The sequence below is a fragment of the Homalodisca vitripennis genome, chromosome 1 (genome assembly GCF_021130785.1).
Source record: "Homalodisca vitripennis isolate AUS2020 chromosome 1, UT_GWSS_2.1, whole genome shotgun sequence".
Classification (NCBI taxonomy): Eukaryota; Metazoa; Arthropoda; class Insecta; order Hemiptera; family Cicadellidae; genus Homalodisca; species Homalodisca vitripennis.
This window is the reverse complement of record NC_060207.1, coordinates 61,188,156-61,214,770: the sequence shown is the minus strand read 5'-3', so window position 1 is coordinate 61,214,770 and position 26,615 is coordinate 61,188,156. Positions and strand designations below refer to the sequence as shown.

Genomic DNA, 26,615 nt, shown 5'->3' with positions numbered 1-26,615 from the left:
TTTGTTAATCCTTCAGGAGTGTACATAAACAAATAAGATGGTTTTCCAATAGGGCTGAAGTATAATAAGTGGCCTCCATCACAATCGAATTATTGATATTTCTGAATAGCCTATCCAAACTACTATCCGAATTGGATTATAGTTATTTAAAGGCTGAAGTATAATAAGCAGCCACCATCACAATAGAATTATTGATATTTCTGAATAGCCTATCCAAACTACTGAATTTCATTATAGTTATTTATTCGGTCAAATTTAATTAAATTTTTAATTATAAATTGTTGATGTTGGAGTGTTTTATATTGGATCCGACAGACTGTGCTACGACACGTAATACAAAGTGAACTGATACTTAACAGCTGTGAATATTTTCAGCTGAAGTTCACCAAAGAGGCAGAAACGTTTGTTTACATTTAGATTACGTTATTATAAAGTGCTTGATCAGTAGTCTAATGCAGATTGCAAAGTTAAATTTTCACCAGTTGTTCTATGTAAACATTATAATATTACAACACAGCCATACGTTTAATCAATTATAGTCTTGAAAGCATAGAGTAAGCATAAACATATAAAAATAACACCACTTCTTATTTCAATATATTCTGTACTCACTTTGGAGGATAGAGATTATCCAGATATAAAATTGGAAGTTTAGCTTTTAAGTGAAATTCTTAGTAAATTATTAAGTGTTGATCTTGGAAGAATGCGCTACGATCGGAGTTTCAAATGTTTTTCTATTTTAATTCCAGGTTTTCCCGACAGTTTGTGCTGCTATCAATGTGTGTGTGTTGTTTTGTAAGGTTCATGTTTCAAAAGTAAATACGGCAAATAACATTAAAATATAATAGAATAAAGTTATAAAAAGTGTACTACGTGGCCGCGTTATAAGTTTATAAAGGCCAGCCAACAAGCAAAAGGAACAAAATAAAAAATAAAACATTGTGTAATTATTGTGTGAGTGCTAAAATTGTAATAGTACATTAATAGAGATTATTGGTCGCATTACCTCAAATAACCTAAGTAGCATACAAATCAAAAGGTTGTGTTTCTATGTGTGAATAACTATTGTTGACATTTTAGATAATCAAGTTTTAAACTAATGGATTTCAAATAATTTGTTGTAATTTACATTTTTAATCTGCAGTCAAAATTGCTCAGATAAGTTCAAATTAAGTAGCATACAAATCACATGTGTGAATAACTATTGTTAATAGTGTAGGAATTGGTTTTAAATTAAATTCTGTTGGCCAGTTCTGATACTATACTGTAATTTTAAATAACTATAATGAAATTCGGTAGTTTAGATTAGGCTAATCAGGAATATCAATAGAGGTTATCCAGATATAAAATTGGAACTGAAATTGGTAAATATTAAGTGTGCAGTGATTGATCAGTTAATTTTTGGTTTATCAATAAATTGTTTTTTATCTTGGTATGTTTTAAATTGGATCCAGCAGAATGCGCTACGATCGCAGTTTCAAATGTTTTTCTATTTTAATTCCAGGTTTTCCCGACAGTTTGTGCTGCTATCAAATTTGTGTGTTGTTTTGTATCATCGTGTAATTATTGTGTGAGTGCTAATTGTAATATTAAATTAATAGAGAATCACATGTGTCAATAACTATTGTTAATAATGTAGGAATTGGTTTTAAATTAAATTCTGTTGACCAGTTCTGATACTATACTGTAATTTTAAATATCTATAATGAAATTCAGTAGTTTAGATAGGCTAATCAGAAATATCAATAATTCGATTGAGATGGTGGCTGCTTATTATACTTCAGCCTTTAAATAACTATAATATGGATCGTCATTTTAGTAGTTTAGATAGGCTATTCAGATATATCAATAATTTGAATGTGATGGTGGCCACTTATTGTACTTCAGACCTATAGGGAATACTTATTTAGTATATTAGATATATATATATATATATATATATATATATAATATATATATATATATATATATATATATATATATACTTCAGCCTTTAAATAACATAACTATAATCTAATTTGGATCATCATTTTAGTAGTTTAGATAGGTTATTCAGAAATATCAATTCGATTGAGATGGTGGCCGCTTATTATACTTCTCCCTTTAAATAACTATAATCTAATTTGGATCGTCATTTTAGGTACTTTAGATAGGCTATTCAGATATATATCAATAATTTGATTGTGATGGTGGCCACTTATTGTACTTCAGACCTATAGGGAATACTTATTTAGTATATTAGATATATATATATATATATATATATATTATATATATATATATATATATATATATATATAATATATATATATATATATATATATATATATATATATATATATACTTCAGCCTTTAAATAACTATAATCTAATTCGGATCATCATTTTAGTAGTTTAGATAGGTTATTCAGAAATATCAATTCGATTGAGATGGTGGCCGCTTATTATACTTCTCCCTTTAAATAACTATAATCTAATTTGGATCGTCATTTTAGTACTTTAGATAGGCTATTCAGATATATCAATAATTTGATTGTGATGGTGGCCACTTATTGTACTTCAGACCTATAGGGAATACTTATTTAGTTTATTAGATAAATTAAATTCTGTTGGCCAGTTCCGATACTATACTGTAATTTTTAATAATTATAATGTAATTCGGTAGTTTAGATAGATTAATCAGAAATATCAATAATTTGATTGTGATGGTGGCCACTTATTGTACTTCAGACCTATAGGGAATACTTCTTTAGTATTTTAGATACTGTAGTCTATGTTGTTATACATTTTTGTCTAGAAGTTACTTAATTAAAATTACATATTGAATAAGTTACTCATATTCATTGTGTACTATTATACAGAATTTTATTTTTACAGAAAAATGCCACGTCTTTGTGGAAGAGGACGAATAGTTATTCAATCATGTGATTTATATGCTACTTAATTTGAACTTACGTGACCAAACTGTTAACAATAGTTATTCACACATAGAAAAACAACCTTTTGATTTGTATGCTACTTAGGTTATGCGACCAATATGCTCACTTCGTTCAATAAATTTTCAAAATTAGTTCAATAACTTCAATGAATGACTATAGTTTTTTATGTACTTCAAACATCTTCAATCTCTATTAATGTATTATTACAATTAGCACTCACACAATAATTACACAATGTTACAAAGCAACACACATATTTGATAGCAGCACAAACTGTCAGGAAAACCTGGAATTAAAATAGAAAACATTTGAAACTGTGATCGTAGCGCATTCTGCTGGATACAATGTAAAACATTCCAAGATGGTCCACCCAATTAGGAGGAGTTCAGCTCCATACACACGCACACAAGAAATATAAAGATAATAAAATTCGGTAGTTTAGATAGGCTAATTAGAAATATCAATAATTTGATTGCGATGTTGGCCACTTATTATAATTCAGCCTTTAAATAACTATAATATAATTCAGTTTGTCATTTTAGTAGTTTAGATAGGCTATTCAGAAATATCTATAATTCGATTGTGATGGTGGCCACTTATTATACTTCAGCCCTATACGGAATACTTATTTAGTATTTTAGATAAATTAAATTTTGTTGGCTAGTTCCGATACTATACTGTAATTTTAATTAACTATAATTAAATTCTTATAACGTGTACAGGACAACGTCTGTCGGGTCTGCTATATATGTATACATTTATAACTAAAACTTAGTCTATTTATTTACATTACATATTAAATTAATCTTAAAATAAAAACAATCATCAATAATTAATGTAATTATATACAAATATATGACAAGGACTGGAAATATACGCTTTTTGACCGAAGTAAGTTTCCGAGACCTGTGTGATCTGAGATTTGTGTTTTCTTGATCGGGATGACAAGGCAGATTCAGCTGTGACTTTATGTATATAATTAATTAGAACCAGAAATCCTCCTACACGTGCCAAACATGATATAATAATTAAGTTTAACTCTGATACTATTTACCATGAACTTAAATAATATCTACATGATGTATGCCTACTTATGTTTTAAAATTGTTATAGGACTCCCATCATGTTACATCATAATTGGACATAGTTATACAAAATGGAACCATCCCACACTACCTCTAATCTGAGATAAATGAGGTCAAAGTTAACAGCTAGTTGTTATTCTGTTTATTTTGTGAATAATATGATCTGTATTTTAAATGAAGGACTATATTTTTATTTAGATATTAGATACAATACAATTTACAAACTTCAATTAATTTTTAAAATATGGATTGAAATGTGGATTGGTTCCTTTTGGGTTTTCTGTTAATTAGAGACAAAATATGCCCATGTTGTTTGGTTCTTTTTTGTATTTTAATTTAGTTATTTTTAGGAATAATCCAGACAACTTGGTTCTTTTTTTTCAAAATTAGTTTTATTTGAAAGGAAATAAAATATTAATCCAATAATAAAAAATATGAATTTTAAAATTATTTTATCACTTTTGCATAGTAATATAAGTATCAAAAATTAAAGATAACTACTTTAAAACTTCCAGGTAATATTATAAACACCCATAAACAATCTCACTCATCCGGTAAAATTTCAAAACCAGGTTCACCTCCAAAACCATCTATATCATCCTCGACTTGAGGTTCAGCAGTGAGTGAGTGATAAAATCCATGATGGTTCTTTGGGATGAGATGAAACATAGATTTTAAGTCTTTTAACTTTGCCTCAGCGATGGGTTTTCCATTAGGCCACAAAGGTACAAGTTGTGTCATATCTATCGTCGACAGCTGACGCCCTCGCCTTCTTTTCGAAATGTTTAGTTCCTGATGGGGTCCATCAAACTTATTGCTAATAAATATAGCCAGAGGGTTTTCTTTCCTAATAACTATTTCTCTTGTGTTTAACCAACTGACGTCTCCTTTCTCAACATCCTTTTTTCTGTTAGTAATACTTTTTTCAATTTCTGAGCATGAGTTAAAGTCTTCCTTATTCATTCGGACAACTGTTAGAGGATTTTTCTTTTTGCAGTTTTTCCATGATACGGAAGTCATTTTCAGGACAGTACAAATATTGCTGTCTTTTTAAGACGTTTCAATTTCTTTCAATTTTTTTCCAAAATCATCGTCGTTTTGGAAGAAAACTGTGACCAGGGATCAGATATCTCTGTGTTATTGTTTTCAATGTTGGATGATCCTGGAGGCCAGCTTGTTGAGCATCAACACTATCTTTATGTTCCGGTTTTGTCCCCCACAGGAGTCACTCCATAAAATCAAATGCTCTGTACCCACAGGTACCTTTCCCCTAGTATGTTTTAACATACAGGAGCCAAACCTCCTGTGAACCTCTACCTGCCTCACCTTCAACCCAAGTATAAAAATACCCTTTATCAGTCTTCCCTGAATGTATCCCGCAGTTGTACACACACAGCTGCCTTTTATAAAACACAATGTTGGTAGCTATGCGAGGAATTGCAGTGTTTTTTGAAAGGTCAAATGTTAGGCATTCTAGATTTTCATTAGAAGAAGCAGATTTCATATCTGTCTTTAGTCTTGTTTGTGCACTTTCTGCCATTAGTAAGTGCTTGTCATGTTTCTCCTTTGGCAACATTCTTTCTCTTCTTCAATCATTTTCGGCACTTATAATCTTGGCTGCGATCACACTTATTGCATGTGTCCTTTATAAAGATTTAAATTTAAAATTGTAATTTTTGTAGAATATCTTTTTAAATGAGGATAAACTAACAATTTGATCTTCTGAACTATTGTTAACATAAAAGATCGTACATTTTGTTAATCGTCAATTCTGGAGGTAAGAACAAAAATTTGGTTTCGCCTCTTCGGGTAGTGTGAGGTGTATTTAGGAATTTTTTTCTATACATTCCTTAGTATCTTTTATTTTGCATTCTGGGAATCGAGTTCCACCCGCCTTGTTTCCCTCGTTGATCAAGCAGTGTTTCAGATTTCATTTTAGATAAGGCTTGTGTTGACTCTTTTTGATGATATACAGGGTGATTCATGAAGTTTCTCCCCCCACTTCTACAGCACATTGTACTAGTAAAAATAATGAAAAAATGTTATATAAACATAGGTCCGAAAACGCTTCGTTAGCGAGTTACAGCTAGCGAAAGATTTCGCCTGAATTCCTGGGTAAAGAGTAAAAATAAAGCCATACTGAACTTTTGGAAAGGTTAATTAAGTAAGAAATATCGTGGATTCTTATGTATTTTTACCTGATAAAGCCAATAAAATAGGTTTCAGAACTGTACCTGCAGTAGTTTATGAGGGATTCAGGGTTAAATGCAAAAAAAAATTGGGGCACGAAACAATGTTTTTTAAGTTTGATGTACAATAACTTTGTTAAATTGGTAATAAATACATAAAATCAACAACCATTAATTGTAGAGAATTTAATTCTGAGAAAATTGATATAATCAAAGTCTAAAATAAAACAGAAATAAGTACCAAAAAATCGATTTTATTCAGTATATACATTACTAGCTGTAAATAAATTACCGTACGGTATTTAGTTAACCCTCCATCGGGCGCTTAAAATTAGAAACACCATCAGGCGCTCACGGAGGTTTCCTCCAGGTTGGCGAATAATGGATATCATAATCGTTTAAACTGTTTTTATTTGTTTAAATATTCATACTGATTTAATTACAATGTAATATATTCATTTTTAGAAATTTAATAAAAATTACACTCTTATGTAATGAATTTTCCAAATAAGAAATTCAAAATCTTAAAAAATGTTATTGTATAATAACAACATGATTAATTTTAAGGAATAATGCAATTAATTGTAAAAATGTTTAACCTTCTGTAAATATGTATGGAAATTAACTTAGTTTTTTAACTTCTTACAAAAACAACTTACTTCAATTCTTGAGATATTATACAATTGTAATGTCAATTATTGCTCTGAAATAAAAATTTATTCTTTACTAAAAAATTTTTTTACACATGCACAAAATTTCAAAACATTTTCCTTCTGGTTGTTATATAGCGGACAATGTTCACTCCATAATCATTACTGAAATGTTCCCTAGCACACTGGTACTGTACTAAACAAGTCTCTCGTCTTCATTCTCCATTTCACAAAATTCAATTAAAATATATAGTAAAATTTAAAAAGAAACCATCACAGGTCACACATTTAGGCGCACACGGATTATTACAACATAAAAACTAAACACAATAAGGCGCTCACGGTGATTTCGTCCAAGCACTACAAACACACCATCGGGCGCTCACGGAGGAATCGTCCAGTCACGCACGGAAGTAGACCTCATACTGACACATTTTGATAAATAAAAGCGGGAGGCTATTGTTTCGTTTCCCCGAAAGATGCTCGTGAAGTACACTGCGGGAAACGACTGCCGACATCAGAAAAGTAGTACTATTTTTAATAATAAAACATACACGGAGGAAAAAAACTCCGTTTAGCGCCCGATGGAGGGTTTAAAATAAAACAAAAACAAAATGTTTGTTCCTTAATGATGTGATAAATTGAGAAAACAAGATTAACTGTTAAATAAATTTGTTTGTAAATAAAAAATATCATGTTTTTTATTACGTTGTATTTTTTTTTAAATAAAAATTTACATCAAATGTTCGAAAATAAATGAAGCAAACATTTTCCTATTATTGTTTTACTAATCATCGAAATGCAGTTTTTTGTTTTATTAATTTCTAAGTTGGTAACGCATGAATAACAGCTGATCAACAATGGTACTCTGTACTGTTACGTTAGAACTGTGTATTAGTGGTGTTTTGCAAGCTACAGCAGGAGATCGGGTTCTGTGAATCGTGTTATTAAATGCAATTTTTCTGTGAGTTATAATTCGATTGTTTATTCAGCGAAAAAATGCCTTACTTATTTACATTAGAGGAATACGCTGATATGGTTTTTATTTTGGGTTACTGTAATGGTAATGCTAGGTCTGCTGTAGAAGAATATGAACTACGTTACCCTAATAGGAGGATTCCAGATACCAAAACAATTTCAGGAACTTTTCGTACTCTTCGGGAAACAGGATCACTACCAAGTACTAGAACCAATTATGAACGAGCTGTCGAACTTGATGATGATATTGTTTATTAATGCTGTTCATCGCAGTCCAGGTGTAAGTACACGACGTATTTTCTAGGCGGATAGGAGTTTCGCAGTCAACGGTGTGGAGGTCCACTTAATCGAAACAAATTTTATCCGTTTCATAAAACAAAAGGTTCAACATCTACAGCTAGGGGATGGTCCGCTTCGCTTGGAGTTTTGCAACTTTTTGAATATTAATAATCAACTCTACAAGCGTATTTTGTTTACGGATGAGGCACAATTCACTCGGGATGGTGTCAATAACTTGCACAATGAACACTCATGGGCAGAAGAAAATCCACATGAGGTAGTGGAACAGAACTTTCAACACCGATTTAGCGTCAATGTCTGGTGTGGCCTTTTGCACAATCGGCTGATTGGACCTTTCATATTACCTGGACGCCTAAAATGCTGAGTTCTATTTGCATTTCCTTCAAGAAGAGTTGCCGCAGCTGTTAGAGAATGTTCCTTTACATCTCAGACAAAATTTGTACTTCCAGCATGACGGAGCACCTCCCCACTTTTCACGTGCCGTTTCTGCTTACTTAAATCATCAATTTCCTGGACACTGGATTGGTCGTGGAGGGCCTCACCCTTGGCCCCCAAAGATCACCAGATCTATCTCCATTGGATTATTGCATCTGGGGATAGATGAAAGACATTGTATACAAGACAAAAGTGAATTCTCGTGATGAATTAATTGCCCGTATTATGGATTCGGCTGTGCAGATACAGGGAAGTCCTGAAAAATTAAGAAACGCAACAAAAGCAATACACAAAACGTGCTGCTACAAAATGTATTGATAATGATGGCCTCATTTTCGAACATCTATTATAAAAAGGTGCGTACGGTTGGCCCAACCTGATTAATTTTGCTTAAAACTAGTAATGTATTATACTGAATAAAATCGATTTTTTGGTACTTATTTCTGTTTTTATTTTAGACTTTGATTATATCAATTTTCTCAGAATTAAATTCTCTACAATGGATGTTTGTTGATTTTATGAATTTATTACCAATTTAACAAAGTTATTTTACATCAAACTTAAAAAAAAACATTGTTTCGTGCCCCAATTTTTTTGCATTTAACCCCGAATCCCTCAAAAAACTACTACAGGTACAGTTCTGAAACCTATTTTATTAGCTTTATCAGGTAAAAATACATAAGAATCCACGATATTTCTTACTTAATTAACCTTTCCAAAAGTTCAGTATGGCTTTATTTTACTCTTTACCCAGAATTCAGGCGAAATCTTTCGCTAGCTGTAACTCGCTAACGAAGCGTTTTCGGACCTATGTTTATATAACATTTTTTCATTATTTTTACTAGTACAATGTGCTGTAGAAGTGGGGGGAGAACTTCATGAATCACCCTGTATGTAATGTCTTGACAAACATCTCCCTGCAGACAACAGTTTCATTTAAACAATAAAATACGGGGAAAATTTCTCGGCCTAGATTTTTAATCTTCTTTTACTATTGAGTAGGAACGTTTCTTTGGAACTTCTTTTACTTTCGCATTAATGTACATGTTTTGGTCATTGTAGTTGCCAAGGTCTTTAAATTTTTCGAACTCCTTGTGACGAATATCAACAGAAACATTCTCTTTGCATTTATAAGGAAACTATTATAAGGAACCAAGATGCTTGGTCATCCTTATAAAAGACGTTTTATTAATTTGCAAAACAGAACCAAGCCATATGGTTTCATGGATATAAATAGTACTGGCATTTTTCAATAAAGAACCAAGCCACTTGGTTGCATAGGGAAAATTATAAAACTCATTAGATAGAAGGAACCAAAACACTTGATACCTTTTTGTAAAATATAGAATGGTGATAAATAAAAAGGTTGATTTTCATATGATTTTTTACTATTAATACAGCTTCGGATGAGGGCTTGGTTCTGTTTTGCAAAAAATATAGACGTCTGAGCTGAATAGCATCGTTAGTCCTATCTCATAATGCTAAAATTTGTGGGATGGATCCTTTTTGCATAACTACGTCCAATTGCTTTTACTAAGTAATATAAAGGACTTTGGTTCTAAAGATTGCGTTCGAAGCCGTGGGTAACAGCTAGTCTTATAAATAAAAATGAATCTCAAAATGTGTTGCTAAACGCTAATCTTTAGAATGGTTGTTACATTCGGTTAATTCTTTTTGTAAAATATTTATTGAGATCCAAAGAAGGTTTATATGAATAAAAAGATTAGAAAAGTTACCTAGAATATTTTAGAATTCAGAAAAAGATATAGTATTTATGTTTCATAATCCAAATTTAACTGACACTAAACAGCTGTTGACATTTTCAGCTTAAGTTCAACAAATTGGCTGAAACATCTGTTTACATTTAAATTTTATAAAATCTGAAGTATTTATATTATAGGTAAACCGCTTCCAAAAAAACCTCGGTTGATTTGAGTTCACGCAGGGTGGGGTAAATACCCCTCCAAGTATCCCCACCACTGCTCGGCACTCACTCTATTTGATCAGCTGACTAATCTGTCTCAGTCGGTATCGTTCATTGCTGCGACCCGTTCAGTTGAACCGGTCAGTACAGAGTTACTAAGCCTTCCCGCCAGAGCGTGTTTTACCAGTCATTGTGTTCAACAAACTGAACGAATGAACGGAATTAAAAAGTGAACGAAAGGATCCGCTTGCAAAAAAGTGTTCAAATAGAGGAAGAGACAACATATCTTACAGTGAATGGATAGATATATATAACAGTAAATGTATTGTATCCACAACAGTATGTATTCAGGAATCTAGTAAATGTAAATATATATTATTATTATAACTGATAAAAAATAATTAATTGTATGTTACTATATACATTACTAAATATTTTTTATGTTAATACTTATGAACACTGGACTTGGTTGATTGATATGCCTTTGATTTATCATAAGGTTATTTCACTACAAATGTTTCAGTAAATTACTAAAAATCAAACAGACACATTGCTCGTTTAAAAATAACTTATTTTTTTAAATAACACATTTTATACATTTAACCGATTAAGTTCCCACCACTTTTCATAATACCCAGGTTGACTATAAGTTTTAACGATTCATTAAAATAATATTACGCACACGAATACACAGAACGCCTCCTCTCAGATCGACCGTGCACATCGCACCTATATCGACCATGTGTTACCACATGATAACCTTTTAAATGCTAATTGGCAATCAATTTTTAACAGCACTAATGTAAATGTTTTTTGCACTACAATTTCAGAATATTATTACAATTTCAATAGCCAGTCGAATAAATTTAAAACTACTTCAAAAAAGCTAAAACCATGGATTACTTCAGATTTAGTCCAAGCTATAAGAGAAAGAGATAAATTAAGTAAATTGGTGAAAAAGCAACCATTTAATGTGGAGCTTAAACCCCGCTATGTAAATTACAGGAACATTTTAAGGAGAAACATAAAGCAACTAAAAAAATAATATTTTGTGTGATAATTTAGATCGAACTAATGGGAATTTAAATGTTTTGGGGGGGGGGGTTGTAAATAAATTTAGTGGTAGAGAGGTTAACAAAGTTTCTTTCCAGCTAAATAAATATTTGCCAAATACCAAATTATTCAATGACAAAATTAAGCTAGAAGTAGCCAACAAACTGTGTAGTTCACAGTGATCCATTAGTCTTTTTAAAACTACTTTCTCAATGACTTTAGAACAGGTTGGGATCAGAGATATGAGCTTATAGGTAATAGTAGTAGCCTCTGTGTGGCTCCCACTTTTAAAGCTTTAGATATACCTTACCATGTTTGAGATGGAAATTTTCCTTGAGCAAGGGATAAATTTGTTATTTTGAATAGAGGCTGAGTCAGTGCTTTATTACAGTGTTTCATTATTTTTCATGAGATTTTATCAAACCATGCTGATATTTTAGGTTTAAGATTTAATGATGGCCTCAATTTCATGTTCATTTGTGGGAGGCAATTGGGTTAGATCATGGTTTATGATTTGTGGTTGGACTGCAGTCTGCTTTTTTGTTCTTGGCTGGCTATTTAGAGTATGATCTGTTATGTTCGTAAAAAAACTCATTGAGTCAATTATCTGTTTGAAGGGGATTGGTGGTGATTTCTCTTTTTATGTTGAGTTGTGGCTGAGGAGCATTTGAACATGTTTTTCTCTTTGACTGTTTATTACTAGCCATAATGCTTTAGATTTGTTTTCAGCATTTGCTATGTGATCTGCAGCTGCTTGCCGTTTGATTGTTTTTAGTCTCATGTCATAGTCTTTCTTGGCATCACACAGTTCCTTTTTATCTGCTTGTGAATCTGTTATGTCTTTGAAGACATGTCAGATATATTATTGCTTTGAGACATCTAGCCTCTTCATGTGTGTATATTGGTGCTTTTCTCTTCCTCTGTCACATGGTCTTCTGGGACAAACAGTGTTCATAATGGCAACAATAGTTGATAAAAAGTTGTAGGTTGTTTCTGCTGAGTCCGCGTTTTGTACATTTTCCCAGTTTTATTGTCCAAACTGGGAAAATTCCAACATGAATCACAGTTGAAGTTAATTGTTAAGTTCTTTGTCTAGGTTAGTGCAGATTAAATCTATTGATGAGATGTGGGGTTGACTCGCGTTGGGGGTGGTGGTAGTCTTGAGATGCTGTGGCTTCTCAAGGTGTTGTTTAGCATGTGATTGTGCCTATCTGATTTCAGGTCATCAACATTAATGTCTCCCATAACTATAAGTGGGTAGTTTTTTGCTTTTGTGTCCTTGATTGTTGTAGAAAGTAGACTTAGTGCTTTCTCAAGTTGTCCTGCAGAAGTTCTGTAGACACCAAGAATGTACAACCAACTGCCTTTTCCCTGTGGTTAATTTGATCATTTCCATCTCAAATATTAGTTCTTGGTTGTTTTCTATGTTTATATGCTGTACTGATGTTTCCAGTTTATCTTTGACAAAAATGGTAATGCCTCCTTTTTTGTGGGTTTTATGACATAAATGTGTTATTAGACAGTAATTTGGTTCTGTGGTATTTTATATTTCGTCCTTTTTTTAGTCCATGTTCACTGAGGAGATTGCTGGATTTATTTCCTGAAGGAGGTCATTTAGCCTGTCTGTTTTGCTACTCATTTCTTGCATGTTTTTGGTGTAGGACATTGGTGGGGGATTTGGTGAACTCAATATAGTTGTCGATTTAACTAGATTTTCATTAGCATTGTGATGGGAAATTGTCAGTGTTTTGTCTTTAATTGGCTTTGGTGCTAAGGCTCTTTTTGGTGTTCTTAGTCTGTTTTCTCCTTGAACTTAGTCAAATGCCTTCTAAAAAAATTCTGGCTTCTAAAAAATGTTTAACAGGGCCATTTTTGTACTGCTCATTAATTCTATAGATGTTTATGTGATTATTGAAGAAATCTTGAAGGTATTCCTCCTCAGAGCATGTTATTGCTGTAATTGGTTGCAGTAATCTTTTCTGTTGGTTTCGTAAAAACTTATTCATTAACTGTTCCACATTGACATAGAGTTGCATCTTGAGGGGCATTTGACACTAGTGATTCCATGACATTGTTGGTTGAATTAAATTATCCTTAATGGGTTCTGCAGTGCTACAAGTTGGATGATTGGACCTGTACTTGGCAGCTTGCAAGCACATGCTGTATGCACTCTGCTTAGCTACTATCCTTGTACTTTTATTGTTTTAACATTGTTTACTTGGTGTTGAGGACATGGAATTTGCTCGTCCAGAAACATTTATTGAAATTTACTGCCTAGCTGTACCTGCAGTGTTTTGAAAGTATTTTCCATCAAGTCCTGTCTTGAGTTTTATCTGAGCCAATTCGTGTTGAGTTGAATGACGTTTTCAGCTTTGTGTTAACTGTCTGAGTTTCCATTGTCTTGAATAGTTTTGGACGGTGATTTTGAGTTTGTTTCTCAGAAGAATTTATAGCATCTATTATTACGCTTTGCTGGGCTCTAGTTTGTTCCATTTCCAACACAAAGGATGAGAAGGCTGATATCGGTAATTGTCCATTGAAGTTTGAGTAGCAGTACTTATAGTACACCTGGAATCTGTTTGATTGGCTCTTTTAGTTTGGTATCGAGACCTGATATAGTTTGCTTTAAATTAATTATTTTATCAGAGTAGTCTTGAATCAGACTTTTGTTTTTGATCGTGTTCTTCAAAGATGTGTTGAATGATTAATGTTTCTTTTGTCACTTCGTTAAGTTGTGCTTGAGCTTCTTCTAATTTAACCAGCACATTTTCTATTTTTTTCAGGTGATTACTTTTGTTTTCCTTCAGCTCTTCCATTATTGCCTCTCTGCTGGTCACCCTGTTCTCTGTATGGCAATCTGACTCTTCAAAAATTGTGTTTCTTCTAAAAGTACTGTATCTGTGAAGGCAGCCAATTTTAGTCTGTTTTCCTCATTTGTGAGGTCATTTCTCTCAGACTATTCTCTAAGTACGTTAAGGGTATATTATTTTCTGTACAAGAGGAATTAGGATTAGATGGTGCAACAACTGCGTCTGTAACTGTATTCAGAATTGAGTCGCCTGGATCAGACACAAAATTCTCTTTTGCGATTATATTTGGCTTGCAGGATTGCTTCAAGAAAGCGGTTTTGAACATAACAGTGTTTAAAATTGCTATTCCTATTTTCTTGTATGGTTTTCTTTTGTATTTTTAGTATGAAAAGCTATAATCTTTCAAGATTAACCAAAATTTTCTGTCATTGGTCACTGTAAAGTTACGCATAACCATCTTTAAGGCACCAAACAATTTGGGAGAAATCTCCTCAACTACATAAATTTGGAATGTTTCAGTACGTGGAGTACGGACTGCAGGGACAGGAGCCCCCGAACCGTCCTCAGGGCCCTGTGCTGCCTACATCATTGGCTGCCATATTGACAGCAGTTACCACTGCCTACAAGACTATCACCGCCACCACTGTCACCAGCACCACTACAGTCACAGTGGCCAAAGTGTCTACAACGTCTGTCATTGCATCTCGGGTCAGTATGCTTCTCGCGTATATTAGATTTCAATGGAATAATTAATAGCAAATTATCACTATTTTTACTAAAAAGTAAATTGTATTAAAAAGAGAGGAATCCTAATGTCCCTCCTATTGAGCCATCTTCGTGTTCCTAGACTGGGATTTTATTGTAAATTAAAGAATTAAAGAACTATTCACTAGAATAGACAAGTAAACTGCATTGAGAATTAACAGTCATACCAAAAAAATAATGTTAAATAGGAAGACTGGAAAAACTGGGAATAATCAGAGAACTTAATATAACACAAATAAGCTGAAAAGTTTACTAAGAAACTGTTGAAAGTAACTCTTGTTTGTAATAATTAAAACTTCTGTTGGAATCCTTATTCTTGATCAATCTCATTCATTATATATATTCAACTCTCGGCCAATGAAACTAGAATAAAGTCAATAATGTGCAAGCAATAATGTTGACAAATTATTTGTTGAGTGTACCAACAGCAATAATTGTGGCAAAGTGTGATATGATCAGTGTCATAACCAGGAACAGTTAATGCCAGTTAATCTAAGGTTCACTCCACTACATAATAGAAACATTTCCATTATTTTATCACAGATAGGAGATTATTAGAAACACTACAAAATATTACAGAATAACACATGCATGTATTTGGTCATACAGTCGGTATTTTGAAATGTTGAAATACACAGATAAGACAGGGTGGCCACCGGGAATAAGCCGGGAATTTTTATGAGAACCGGGAAAATTTAAAAATAATTTTTCCCTCTCCAAGAACTTATAAACTCAAGACATAATTTGACAGCTTCTTGAAAAAAGAACTGATTAATCACGAAACATTCTATTTTGCGTGACGTGGCTTGTGAAATTGTGAAAGAAGATCGACTTATGTTTGTGAGCCGGTTGATTTAAGGTTACCTCCACTAGTGTAGTGAGTTTATCTTGGTTAGTTCTACTCCTGTGCCGTGGCAAGCCTCCGCCCCCTCCCCCAAAAATACGTAACGATGCATTGGACAATTAAAATCGACCGACTGATCGTTTCTGACTTCGGCACTAAACGAGTGGTACGCTTTAAGCGGTAACGTGCCAGAGCGGTAGTAACCGCGATACAAACAGGTTTTTTTGTACTTGGTATTTTTCAGTCGTCGAAGTGGGGTCTCCAGGCGAAGTTATCCAACTCTTATTCTTTAGAGCTAATAGTGTTTTGGAAAGACGTGTGTTAGATAGATAGCACAGGCCTAAAATTTACCGTGTTATAAACAGGTTTCAGAATTTGGTTCGTTGAATAATGTAATGTTTGATGTTTGGTAAGAGGTGCAGCCCGGGTTTTTTTGAGTACATCAGAATGTCAGTTGGATTTATACAAAACTTAATAAGATACCTTTTGGAGAAGAAAGTAGTGGGTTAGTTACATTAAGTAACGTCGAGAAGGTGGCATTTGCGTCCTGTTGCACAGCAATGACAGGCTGAACTGAGTGTTGAGCGGCAGGAGAAACATTTAATGTTTAGAATTGGTGGCGGATAAGAGCCATTGTGTGGTAACTGCCCTGCTGCTCACGTCTGCCATGGCTAGTGTCGAGTGTTCCCCATATGTACAACACCAACATTAAACGACCCCGCCCAATTTATCGCTCACTGCCCACCGCTAACCACTCATATCGTGGCCGAGGTCTCGGTTGGTCTATGAACGATTGCTCCTCACACACGTTCCGACTGTCATCAAATTACATAGGTTAAAACAAAGGAGGTAATTTTATGTTTTGATATCACGGTCACATCCAAATCTCAACCGAACTGCGTTTACAACGACAAAAAATGGTGCAAGTTTTGTGTCCAACTAAACATCGCTAGTCTAAACGGGCGCAACAGCTCTCGCGAGCGCTGCCGCAATCAGTGCCGGACAGTTGGTTACAACTCCTGGCACAACCAGTGATACAACTATTGCAAGCACTTTTTCTATAGCAAGTTCGATTTTTCTGTGTCTATACTTTTCAATGCTTGTTTGTCTGTTGGTTCTATGCGCGGATTTTAGCTCCTCAATAGTAAATAGACGATTGTTAATTCGTATTTTATCCGTACGTCACACTTTGAGTAGTTGTAAATAAATATGTTCTCTTTAAATATACATCCTCTTTAAATATACATCCTCTTTAAGTATACATTTTTACGTAAATGTAATATATTCTGGAAGCTCATTTTATAACCTACCATTTCTATTACTTAACAAGGAAAAATGAAACAATTTTAAATATATTCATTTTTCTGAATCTATGCAAATTCCTTTGAAGTAACATGGTATTCTTAGGCTCCCTTCTCCCCCACAAAAGATAAATTAATTAAGTAGAGTTCAGATTGAGTTCAATTAGAGATCTCGTCCTGAAAGTTCGTCCAACGCTAGACCTCTGACCCGCAATACTGGGCTGCAGTCTGCCCCACGGTAGCGCTGTGTTGGTATTTATTTGTTATCTTTGTATTTCCGAATTTGGGTAGATGTATTTCCTAAACATCACAGAAAAGAAAGTTATTAGGTATATGTTATGTCGACACATAGAAAGACACAGAGATAAAACCTAAGGAGCTTAAAATAGGTGATAGTGATAATCAGAAATTTTTGACTGGGAAAACCGGGGCAAAACCGGGAATTTGAGAAAAGGTTTTGAGTGGCCACCCTGTAAGAGCTTACAAAGAGATGGTGGTGGTGGTGAATAATTATTGTATTATTAGCTGCTGACAAATTGTGACCATTGCTCACATGTACAGATGATGACAAAATGTCATCTGACTCTCAAAGGATTAAACATCAGAGTTATTATATTTGGTCTAAAAATATATGTAGATTAAGGAATTAAAAATTTCTCACTAGAAAGAAACTGGGAATTATAAAAATTGTTTGTGGTCACACTCTGTTAAATGTATATTAGCACTCCCATTCTACAACTGTTAATGCCTTGGACCACACTCTGCTACTGCCTTTCCTAGTGAATTTAATTTAATGTCAAATTGTTTATTGAAAAATTGATATAATTTGTTATATAAATGTTTTAATGTGTGCATTTTTCAGCCCTCAATCGCTAATGCAACAAACATAGATACACTACTGGTAGCTACTGAAAAAGATGAGAAAATTATATCGCCTCCTGAAGCAATGCAGGACAAAGTGGCATTTATTTTCAACAACCTTAGTCAGCTCAATCTGCAGACTAAAGTAAGCTGATAATTTTTTTTAAATACTTGTTTATTTCATAACTTGTTTTATAGATAACATAATACAGTTTACAATTTTTAAATATATTTTATTTTATATTCGATTAAAAGTAGTAGTTTGCCTATTTTGTAGTATATATTCATTATTATTTTCATAAATATTATATTCTATTATATTCATAAATAAATATTTAGAATTATAGAAACTATTTAAAATGAAAACTATTAAAAAATGTTAAACTATTAAAACTATTACTTACTCTTACTCCCAGGGCCATTTATATCGGAGGTGATATTTAGCCGCACCAACAAAGCTCCTCCATCTTGAACGGTCCTCTGCATCTTCCTCTGAAGCGCCCACCTTCTCCATATCAGCCTTCACCTGGTTCCACCATCTCACTTTCGGTCTCCCACGGGGTCGTCTTCCTTCTGGGTTACCGTACATTACCCTCCTCAGTTTGCATTCCTCTTCTCTTCTCAAAACATGGCCTGCTCAACGGAGTCTTCTGCACTTTATTTCTCCTATTACATCCGTACTATTGTAGAGCTCCCTGATTTCTCTATTATGTTTTCTTCTCCATACCCCTTGTTCATATGATGGCCCATAAATTTTACGTAAAATTCTATTCTCGAAAACTAGAAGCTTTTTCTCATCCTTCTTATTTAGCCTCCACGTTTCGGATCCGTACAAAAGCACTGGACATATAATTGTTTTGTATATTCTAGTTTTAGTTTTGTGAGAGAGAGATTTGGTTGAAAGTATCCTATTGCATGCATATACACATCTATTTGCTGAGTTGATCCTATTTTGTATCTCTGGTTCATCTGTGTTTTTATTTGATATTGTGACCCCAAGGTACTTAAAGTTCTCCACTTGTTCAAAAACATGCCCATCAATTTGTAGGGTCCTCCTCTTTGATTTTGATTCCTTCTAAAGTGCATATATTTAGTTTTTGCATCATTCGTCTTCAACCCCACTTTCTCTGCCTCACTCATAAATAGTCTAGTTAGTGACCTCAAATCATCTACATTTTCTGCAAATATGACAACATCATCTGCAAAAGCTAGGATGTTTAGTTTAGCTCCAACTTCCACCCCTAAATCCCTCTCTGCTACACTCTGAAGTGCTTCTTCTATGGCAATATTAAATAAGATTGGAGAAAGACCATCTCCTTGTCTGACTCCTGAGTTTATCCCAAAAGGTACACAGTCCCGACCATTAATTCTTACTGAGCCTCTTGACTCTGTGACACTCATCTTAACTAAGTTTATTAATTTTCTCGGGATGCCAAATTTATCTAGTTGTGTCCACAACTCCTTTCTGATTATGCTATCGTATGCTTTTTGAAAGTCAATAAATATGGCAAAAAATTCTTTATTATATTCCCAGTATTTAGCTATTATTTCTTTGAAAATGAAAATCTGATTTGTGGTTGATCTGCCCTTTATGAACCCTGCCTGTTCTTCCCTGATTATTTCATTTGTATAATGTTCAAGTCGGTTTAAAACAATTTTGGATAAAACTTTATATGGGATGCTGAGTAGTGAGATGCCTCTGTAGTTACCACACTCTTCTTTTTCACCCTTCTTGTGTATAGGTATTATTATTGCTTCTTGCCATTCAGCTGGCATTTCTTCTTTCTCCCAAATACGAAGTATTAGTTTCCATAGATTTTCCACTATTATTTCTCCTCCTTTCTTCAAGAATTCTTCTGTTATTTCATCCTTCCCAGGAGCTTTGTTGGTCTTTAGCGCTTTGACTGCATCCTTTACTTCTTCTATGGTTGGTGGTTCTATATTTGGTTGAACATGATAGTATTCACCAACTTGCTCTTCGTCCCTAGTTTGGTCCTCTACATTTAGTAGCTCGCAAAAGTACTCTCTCCATCTTTCTATAACTTTTGTACTTTCTGTCACCAACTCTCCATTTCTGTTTTTTACCCCATATGGGTATGGGGTAAAACCTCTTTTGAAGAATCTTATTTTCCTGTAGAAGTCCTTTGCGTTATTTGCTGTATTATCTTCCTCAGCCTTGTCAAGCAATCTATGCAGATACAGTCTTTTTTCCGCCTCAGCAACTTGTTTGCCTCCCTATTTGCTTCATTATAGCTTTCTCTATCCTCTACCCTGTTACTATTCATCCACGTTATTTTCCTTTTAACTCGGTCTTTCAGAGCTTGCTCGCATTCCTGATCAAACCATGGTTTTTTGTTTCTCTTCTTCCTACTACCACATACCTCTTCTGCTGTGTTCAGAACTACTTCCTTAAAATTAGACCATTTGGCATCTACAGTTTCATTGTTCTTCATGTCTTCCAGGGCCTTAAATCTATTCTCCAGTTTCAGTTTGAATTCATCAGCAATATTCTTAAGCTCAAGTCGACCCACTTCTATTCTTCTTTCTTGCCTTACTTCCTTTCTTCTCTGGATTGCTATTCGCTGACACACTTTGACTAAAACTAATGAGTGGTCAGTTCCACATTCCGCCCCCTTAATGCTTCGAACATCAGTTATACTACTTTTGTGCCTTTGGTCTGTGATCACGTGGTCAATTTGGTTTTTTGTTGTTCCACCAGGACTATTACTAAAACTAAAACTTTTAAAACTATTAAAAAATCTACTAAAAGTAACAAAAATGTTCAAAATTCTTTGTTTGAAGTTTGTTTATGACTATGGAAGGATTGTGAAGGTAACAGGATTTTTCTGGACATTTGCTATCATTCAGTAATATAAAAAATCAGTAACACTGAATCAGTACCTGTTGAGATCTGCAATCTGATCTCTTCCTTAGGTGTAGAGTAAGATTGTAGTTGTATGTTAGGTTAGTTATTCACCTGAGGAAGAAATTAGATTGCAGATTTCGAAATTGAATGTTACTGATTTTTTTGTATCACTGAACGATGGCAAATTTCTGTCAAAAATTATTTTTATAAGTGAAATATTTTAACATATTTTTGTATACACCTTTTCTTAGTCTCAATAAAATTATATGGAATTTTTAGTGTGATGAACTCAGAGAGATAGTGACAGAAGAGTACTGGCCTTGGATTTCTCAGTACTTGGTGATGAAGCGAGCCAGCATCGAACTCAATTTTCACGTGTTGTACTCCAACTTCCTGGATGTTCTCAAAGTCCCAGAAGTTAATGTCATGGTTCTCAAGGAGACTTACCGCAACATCAGAGTATGTTAATCTCTCTTTGTCTCTTATGGTACAGCTAAAGTAAGACATTTTACTACCAGTAGAGATAAAAGATTTTGATTTGCATTAAAATATACTCATTTGTAATCATTCTTTGTTTTTAATTAATTGATAATTTCAAGTAATTAAAAAGAAAAACTGTAAAGCTCATTCTCTCTTAAAAATCCAAAAACTTATAGCAAATGATATATCTTTCGCTTATTATGTAATGAAGCTCCAATGCCATGAAAGTTAGTTATGAATTTAATGATTGTAATTAATTAAATGTTTGCAGTATAGCTAAAGATGAAAATGTTAAATACAAAATAACTGAAACTATCTAGCTAACAAGTAATCTGATAAGAAACACCAGATAAATGAGTTTTGTTACTAGAACTATCACTTCCCTCTTGCATAATATCTATAATATCGGAATGACATGTTTAAGCCACATTAAGCTATAATTAAAATAAACAAACCACAATACTATCAGAAAAACAATGACCAGCTATACTGCAGAGAAACAACAACAATGAAACACATTTAGCAGGCAGTGATGTGATTATTGTTCTTAAGTCAAAACTATCTTAACAACAGAATAATGTTTAGTTTGATATTCAATATAGAGATGGAGCTAAGCAAACCAGATGAACTTCATAGAAACTAATTGAACTCATAGAACTGTTTGTAATGTGACTTACAAAAAGTGCATTGTAAATTATGACTTTATCAGTCAAGACAGAAAATGAGTAATATTATACAACTTATATCAGTTAGTTATAACTTTTAAGAAACTCTGAAGCCACTAATTTTAATTTAATTTAATTTTCAACACATTTTTAATGAGGCTATTGTTGCACAGGTACTATTGAGGTCAGACAAAGGAATCGCCAACTTCTCTGACAGATCTCTACTTAAAAACCTGGGTCATTGGCTTGGCATGCTGACACTCGGTCGCAACAAGCCCATCTTGTACCGGGACTTGGATCTCAACTCCCTACTGATAGAAGCCTACAACAAGGGGCAGCAGGAGCTCCTCTATGTTGTGCCATTTGTCGCTAAGGTTTTGGAATCCTGTGCCAAAAGCAAGGTCAGTAGTTTGTATTTAATTCAAAATAGGAACTTAGTTAATAAATAAAAACAAAAACTACTCTTTTGCAGTTTAGTTAAATAGAACTTTATTTCAATAGAGAAGTTTAAATGTGATTTTTCTGTCATTTCATTTTTCACAGTTTCATTATTGTGAAAGGATGACACAAGTTCACTTAAATCTATATTTGTGCCAAACCTTTTTATACTGATAGAGTGGATAGTCCTAGAAGTCTTTCCTGGGTATTTTCAGATGAATGTACTCTTTAATTAGCTAGTTTCGAAAAACTGTGCTCACCATTAACAACACACACAGGTAAACTCAACAATGTTATAAAAATAAGGAACAAATTCAATAGTTAAGAACATCTTGTGGATTTGAGTCTACTTTCTTTGAATTTTATTTCAGGGTTAATTCCCTTCAATGTCTCTAGCATCTTCATCTTTCAATAGGTTTTCCAGCCTAATAGTAATACAATATTCAAATAGAGGTTTAGTTGGAAGAAGGTTTGGCATATAAATGCTGTACTAGATACTCCCTGGAAATTGGCATCACAGGTCTCCAATTGAATGGGTAAGGATAGTGTACACATTTATGTTGCTGTTACATTTTACCAAAATTACCAGATCTACGCTATGGGAAAAAAGTCACGTAAAAATGGTTTTCTCAATTTAAAAATGGTAACATGTTAATTGATAATAAACCTCGTTCTGAACGTCTACACAACTGACTGAATAGATAAAAATGTTGGAAAACTCTGAGAGCTTGTGCTGATAGACAATTGTCAGATGAATAATCAACTTTCAGAGATTAGTGGGTCTTGGTGTTCAGTTCATTGCATTTTAACAGAAGATTTGGGAATGAAAAGGGTTGCTGCCAAGTTTTCTCCTTAGTTTCAGGCTGATAATCAAAAGGAACATTGAGTTGAAACATAACGTTTTGAAACAACAACTTGAAACTGACCCAGATTTTCTGTCAAAGGAGATTACTGGTTATAAGTCATGGTCCTATGGTTCAGAAACAATGCGACAGTTAGTGCACATTGTTAACTTAAACTGCTTGACTAAAACAGCACTAGCAAAATAATTACTGCAAATGAACAGGACAAGCCAGGTGGACAACTCAGGGAGCACTGAACTGGCAATGAATTGTGCTATACATGTCCAGCAGCAGAATTGTATACTACACAATCCACACCTACGACAACAATGTTACTCTAGTTACTTTTTGTACCCCCTCATAGTTCAGTTATTTTTTGTATTATTAGTTATGTGTGAGATCCATTTTCAATTGATTCTATTTTATTTCTTGGTCAAAAATGATATATAGCTTATAAGCAACTTTTTTACTTGATTGATAAGTATGCCAATAGTTGGTTAAGACCTTTTTCGTAACAATTAAAGTATTTTTTACATCTATAATGTACTTTGATTTTTCAATTTTAAAAGTGAAAGAATATAATACATAACATGTTTAGGTTCAGAGAAATGGCTGTATAGTAAGAACTAAGTCATAGATAGCTAACTACTACAGTACTACAATTTGATAGTTTATTAATCAGAATATATGTTTTTAATTTACAAAAATTTGGGTATATATTTGTATTACATATAAAAGTATTTTAAACTAACTAATGGGAATTATTAACTCCGAGCTAAGTATTATTCACAAAAGCATGCTTTTACAATCTGTTGCTTCTATTTGGATCACTTATCAGTATTACGCAAAATTACAGTCACAAAAACGTGTTTTTGTCATACTTTTTGTTAAAAAATCATAAATAGGTAATCTTAGTTAACAAATTATTGTACTTTTGTAAAAACAATTTTCAATGCAGTTTTGTATTTACGTACATGAATCATTGTTCTGCTGTATGTATTTGTGAACAGCAGCTGATCGACCATACTTATATTACCGATTGCTAAAACATATTTTTGTCATACTTTTTGTATGGAAACACGTAGATTGATGACAGAATAAACAAATTATTGTGATTTGTCAATAATATTTTGCTGTTGGTTCATATTTTCTATGTTTATGTACAATGCAGTGCATCTCCTGCGTCTTTGCATGGATGCCGTCAGCTACTAACTTGTTTCCTATTAACAAGTTAGTTAAAATACTTTTATAAATAATACGGATATATACCAATATTTTTGTAGATTAAAAACATATTCTGGAAGTTTACTTTTATAAACTATCAAATTTTAGTAGTGTTTAGTGGCTATCTATGACTTAATTCTTATAATATGGCCATTTCTCGGAATCTCTGCAAATCCTTATAAAAATATCAGAAATCATTATTAGACTAAATAAAGCTATTAATTTATATTTTAAAGATTTAGAATATGATTCAAAATTTGAAAGTTCTGGATTTAACCATCAGTTTTAACTCGTATAAAATCACAATTTTGTAAGCAAAGATATTACCAAATATATATTACTACAAATGAAATGTTATTTATTCAATTCTATCACTTTTAACCCTTTTCACGCCAACGTACCTATATTACGGCTGTCGGCTACTCAACTGAAAACCGCCAACAGCCGTAATATAGGTACGTCACGTTTTTCGCCTGTAATTTTCTTATAGTTCATCAGATTGCCGCGAAATTTTGACTAATCAATAGTCGATATGTTGCTTTGAAACCACAAAGTAGTTAATTCCTCTATGGACTGTTTGTTTGGTCGTATTTGAGCTTCGCAGCTGTTGGATTGTTTGGTCGAGAGTGAGGTTACATTCGTGTTGCTGTGCGTTGTTTACGTTTGTATTTCTCTCATTACTTTTGTTGTTAGGGCATTTTTATTATGCCTCTTTTATTAGATTTATTGGTACTTTGGGATTATACCGACCACACCCAGACATGAATTGTTATTTGACATTTTGCTTCTACTGATTACTAGATTAACGTAGAACAATATTTCGTCAATATAAAACAGGAATTTTATTGTCTTATCGCAAACCCCTCCCCATCCTCAGACAGAGGTCAAAATCGAGCGGTCTAGTAGATAACGTGATAGCAGAGTCTCGCTGCCCGTTCAGCTGGTGCGTCGCTTTGTTGTACTTCCGTGTTTTACCCCTACATTTCTCCAAACACAAAAATTCAACAAATACAAACATTACCAAACAAAAACTAAACTCTTTATTGAAAAAAACACACAAAACTTGTTTTTATTCTTGATCACACTCCGCCACCCAAAATGCGAGTGCCTCCGGCCATCAGCACGGGGCACACCGAAGGTCAACAAAAGTAAAAACATCCCTCGAGATAGTACCTATCAGTAAAATATCAAATTCTAGAGGGGCTGATCAGAAATATAAATTGAATTGTAATGGAAAGGCAATTATGTACCATGCAAAAATCTTAAATAATCATGTGAATGCCGCACGGCCTGCCGTAATCGGGATTCTCGAGAAAGATAAGATAACAGCGACAACAATACCGATCACAATACCTGCAAATGCTTGTTGATTGATGGAATGTTAGTTCTGTTACTCAACTACATCGTTTTATAACGTTCTAAGTTCATTGAAAAAAGTTTAAGCGTTGGGGGCATTTAATGGAATCTAACCCCATTAACAATTGATAATCGTTGTAATTTTGTAATTAAAGAGTTGTTTTTTCGTTCTATCATGTTTGTTTCTATAAATTTATATTTTTGTGTTCTTCTTACTGGTGTGGTCGGTATAATCCCAAAGTACCGATTTATTTTAGTATAGTGTCAAATATTGATATTTGTGAATATAGTGTAACATTACATACAATGTCCATGCAACTTACAAAAACTGTGCCCGTGTCACATTTAGTGAAAAAAAATCACAACTGGACTTCTATATAAGGTAGGCTTTTGAAATTTTGTAATTAGGTTAAGGGGTAGATATAGTTTACTAGGATATAACAGGAAATCTGCATAATTATTTTTTGAAACCACTTATTTGTGCTAAAAAATAATTTTTTGAAAATTTAAATATTTTTATAAGTTTAAATTACATTTATGCAACTACAATTTACCAACTGAACAAAGGCATTTCATAAGCAAAATAATGGTAAAAAAATCATCAATATCTG

At 33.3% G+C, this 26,615-nt stretch overlaps 1 protein-coding gene across 1 annotated transcript in view; it reads left to right on the top strand.

Moving 5' to 3' along the window:
• The window catches only part of LOC124362806 (CCR4-NOT transcription complex subunit 1), a 150,465-nt gene that overhangs the window by 56,784 nt on the left and 67,066 nt on the right, over positions 1–26,615 (top strand). Inside the window, 4 exon segments of the mRNA XM_046817626.1 lie at positions 14,882–15,070; positions 18,135–18,278; positions 21,279–21,458; positions 22,318–22,545. Coding sequence (XP_046673582.1) covers positions 14,882–15,070; positions 18,135–18,278; positions 21,279–21,458; positions 22,318–22,545 — 741 coding nt within the window.